Genomic DNA, 4,410 nt, shown 5'->3' with positions numbered 1-4,410 from the left:
TGATTCTGTTTTGGTTTAATTCAATTTAATGAGGGAATCTCGGGACAATCACACGCTATTAGCTTAGCCAACAACCTCGCCACCTCCTTCCTTTTAGAAGCCGCCATGTTTTATGTGTGATTAATGTGTGATTAACTGTGCACACAGAGCAGACGGCAATATATAACTAGATGGCAGAGTCCTCAGATCACGTCCAAGTCTTCAGATCATTCTCCTTATCTCAGTCGGAGTGTTTTATAAGTGTGATTGGTTTCTCTCCGGTTATACAAATGTGACCTGTGTGTACAGTCCGAGTCAACAGGTGGATGTGGGAGGGTCGGGAGGAATGTGTGTGTGTGTGAGTGAGGGGAGGGGTGTGGTGTTGGTGGAGAGGTGGGTGTGGTGGGGTGGGAGTCTAAATTCCAATTTGGAATGTTGACAGAAAACCTGTTCCACAAGGAAGTGCACCTTCCTGCATGTTATGCTTGGCCTTTTTTTTTTTTTTTCAACTTTATCTCTCTTTATGGTTCAAGGAGTTTGAAGTGTACAAACAAAAACCTCTTCAAATGAATGGTTTGAAAAATATACATATCTTAGACAACAAAGACCTGTATGGTTTCATTATTTGTGCCGCTGTTATGACAATAATTCAATACTATGAAATAGGGATAATGAGAGTTCCTGGAGGAGATTATTTCCTCTTTAAATCAGATAGGGGAAATTCCAGGTGCAACTTCTGCAATATCTCACTATTGCAGGAATGAAGTTTAAGCGCCATCTACTGGTAGTTTATTCTTGAATCTTGCACATCATTCCCATCATTTGAAACTGATATGATGGGTCATTTGTATTTATCAATGACAGCTGTTTGGTTTGTTTAATTAATTGATAAATGACTGAACTTAGTAACAAATTGAACTACATAGTCTTTCTTTATAGAATGCAATCTTCATGGCCACGTTCTCTTTTAACAGACTTTGTAGAGGGATTCCTGTACAGTATACACATAAGTGAAATGGGCATTGAAGGCCCTAATCATAAAAGCCACAGCTGTCTGCCACTGCTGTACACTATTCCAGATCGGTGGCAGAGACAGCCTGTGCTTTTTTCATTTCCTAGTTGACTTATAAAGGTTGAAATCTTAGGGCCGGTTTGCCAATTAATGGATTACACCTAGCACTAAACTAGAAGAAAACTCAGTGAAGATCTCCTTTGAATGTGAGTAAGTAGTAATCCCGTAATCCATGTACGGGAAACCGGCCCTGAATCTCAAATTTGTAATTTCGCTGAAAAGCCTCTTGTCTGTGGCTGCAGAAACGGTACGACGAGCTCCTCGAGGACCAGACGGACCCCCCCAGCACCCCCCCACCATCGAGCTGCGCCACCGGCACCGCTCGCGGTCGCCCCACCTGCACCCAGTCCCACGGCGTTCCCCACCCTCGCTCCTCCATCCTCAGATGGGCTTGGCCGAGGACTCACAGCAGGCGTCTTCGCAGCTGCCCGACAGCAACCATCACGCGCCCGAGGACCTGTACCCGCTCTCCGTGTCTCCGGCGGCACCTGCCAACGGGCACTGCGGGCCTGGACGCGACTCCGGAGCCGTCTCGCGGGGGGTCAGCAGCAACAGCCCTCACGGCGGCGGGCATGAGGAGCCGTCACCCTCGCCACGGGTCATTCAGCTAATGCCCAGCGCCATCATGCACCCCCTGTTGCTGAGCCCCGGCCGGGCAGGCGCCGGTGGCGACTACCGGCATGGCCGAGCGGCCATCCACGCCCCGGCCCATGAGAATGAGAGAGAAGGGCACGGTGGCAAAGGCGCCTGGCACCAGCACCACGCCCTCAGCGCATCCCATCACCCCCACCCCCACGCACACCAGCTGGCCCAGAGCGGGCATCCGCACCACCCGCACGGGCACCACCCGCACCACCAGGAGGAGGGCCGCTTCCGTAACCACGTCATCGTGCCTGTCTCGCCGCCCGAGGACCAAGGGATGCCCATTGGACGGATAGCAGGTGAGACTCTGGGGATGTGATGCCCCTGCAGAGAGGCAAACACCATACACATACACACACACACACACTCTCAGTCTCCGGCTCACTCATTCACACACACACATACACACACTCTCTTTCTCTCTCTCTCACTCATGCACACACAGACACACACACACATACAGTATACTCTCTCTCCCTCATTCTCACACACACACACAGAAACATACATTAGGCTTGACAGCATATTTTCTGCTGCAGGTGTCACAGTAAACTGTTACTCGCCTCTTATCTGTCTGACGCACCATGATTCTCAGCATTATAATTGTCTAATTTGTTTCAGGCACTAATGTATGTGTGTGTGTGTGTGTGTGTGTTCCTATGCAGACTGCAGGCTCCTCTGGGACTACGTGTACCAGCTCCTGTCTGATAGCCGGTACGAGAACTACATTCGCTGGGAGGACACAGAGTCCAAAGTCTTCCGCATCATGGACCCCAATGGCCTGGCCCGGCTCTGGGGAAACCATAAGGTACCAGGGACTGAGCTGAGGGGATGCAACAACTTCATTCAACTCAATTTTATTATTTATACTTATATAAAGTATATGCTATACCATAGTCATTAGACAAAAAGTACCTCTGCAGAAACTTTCCGAGATGCCTCCGGTCTTTGTGGTGATGTAACATGCACATCGGATTTTTTATTAATACCTTTTTTTTTTCTAACAGTGACAATGTTAACAATGTTTGTAGGGGTAACATTTAGACATTCAATGATCGACACATCCATTGGAGTAAAGCTTGGTACATACTTTTTTGTATGTAGCTAGGATGTATAATAGTGTGATGTACAATAGTGTTGATTCTTCAGTTAGCATATTGAGAAATGTCTGTCTGTCCCGAAAACAGAATAGGACCAATATGACATACGAGAAGATGTCAAGAGCAATGAGACACTACTACAAACTGAACATCATCAGGAAAGAGCCAGGACAAAGACTGCTGTTCAGGTAAGAAGCTCTCTCTCTGTTCTCTCTGTATTTGTTTGTGATCTATGGGAGATTGAAATGTGTAAATGTGATCAATGTGAATTGTTATTACATAAAATGTTACACACACACACACACACACACAGGTTCATGAAGACCCCGGATGAGATCATGAACGGAACGTCAGAGCGTCTGGAGCACTTGGAGTCGGACACTGACGAGCAGAACTATGTGAAGGGAGAGAGCCCTAACAACTCCGCCTGCACGCGAGAGGTACATATGTACGTGTGTGTGTGTGTATGTGAGTGAGAGAGGACATACATAGATACATACATAGACTGCAAACAATAAGGATATTACCAGGATATTTGATGTGGATATTTGCTGTGATCTATTCTTATGTTATATTGTTTTAATGGACCAAATCTCTTATCTTGTTAACCCCCATCCACTCCCATTTCTGTAGGAGGACTTTAAGCAAATTTATGTGAAGGAGGAGTGTTGAGAGCAGCGACGAGGAGACCTATGGACTGTTATACCACAGATGCCTCACACGTGTGAACAATCAGTCGCTCGGCCTGCACTGGTGCGAAGCACACCAACCTGCGCTCCCTTCTACTGGAGAGACAGAGAAAGAGAACGAGAAAGAAAGGGAAAGAAAAGGAAAAAAAAAAAAAACGGACACCTGTGTTTTAGATCAAACCGCAAATCTTAAACAGATACCTGAGAAGTGACATGGCTAAAGAGCTGCAATGCGTTTTTTTAAGGAAAATCTTGCTTCTGAAATGCTATAAGTGGAGAGAGAGGAACAACCTTTTATTCCTTCTGCCTTGCTTGTACAGATGACCTTTTAGTCCAATCAATGGATTCACACCTTTTTGCTGATTTGTTTTCCCCCTCAGTTTTTATTTTTATCTTGTGTATATTGAATGAGGATATGACGATTTTTGTTTTTTAAAAAAGAGGGGTGGGATGTTTTCAAACTATTGCTGTTGTGACAAATGTTTTCTGAATCCACAAATTCATTTCTGAAAATAAATATTGTCACTCCTGACTGAGTCACAGTTGAGTTCAGTATCCACACAGATGTTTGCAGAGTAGGGAACAGTACATGTTTACAGATATTTTAGCAAAGCCTTTTCAGAATGCACCTCTCGCACAAATAATACTTAAGACTAAATAACACTGAAGTTAAATCGACAAAATATCCAAGGGGACCTCACTGACGGAACCGAGGTACTGACGTAGTGTGTTGTCCACCAGATGGCGTTGTCGTTTTACGGACCTGTTCATACATGGGAATCGCATCGCCGTATATTACATCAACGTTGCCCCTGAGATCCTCAGTTAAAAAAGAAAATCAACTGTCATTGCCCATATTACAGATTTATGTAGCAGAGGGATAATATAATTGATATCAAGAATTGAATGTGTACACACCACTAGGGTG

The 4,410-nt window shown here is 45.6% G+C and overlaps 1 protein-coding gene across 2 annotated transcripts; it reads left to right on the top strand.

The window, feature by feature from the left end:
• Positions 1-1,293: 1,293 nt before the first annotated feature.
• LOC125310734 (transcription factor ETV6-like) lies at positions 1,294-4,014 on the top strand (the record flags this gene model as incomplete). 2 transcript variants are annotated; one of them, XM_048268374.1, is given in 5 exon segments in its annotated part: positions 1,294-1,992; positions 2,359-2,501; positions 2,881-2,981; positions 3,107-3,233; positions 3,427-4,014. In XM_048268374.1, coding segments are annotated over 5 exon segments (1,109 nt in total), but the record flags the coding sequence as incomplete, so codon positions are not given.
• Between the last annotated feature and the right edge of the window lie 396 nt (positions 4,015-4,410).

This window comes from Alosa alosa, chromosome 17 (assembly GCF_017589495.1).
Source record: "Alosa alosa isolate M-15738 ecotype Scorff River chromosome 17, AALO_Geno_1.1, whole genome shotgun sequence".
Taxonomy (NCBI): Eukaryota; Metazoa; Chordata; class Actinopteri; order Clupeiformes; family Clupeidae; genus Alosa; species Alosa alosa.
Note: the sequence above shows the minus strand (reverse complement) of the source record. Positions and strands in the feature narration are given on the sequence as shown.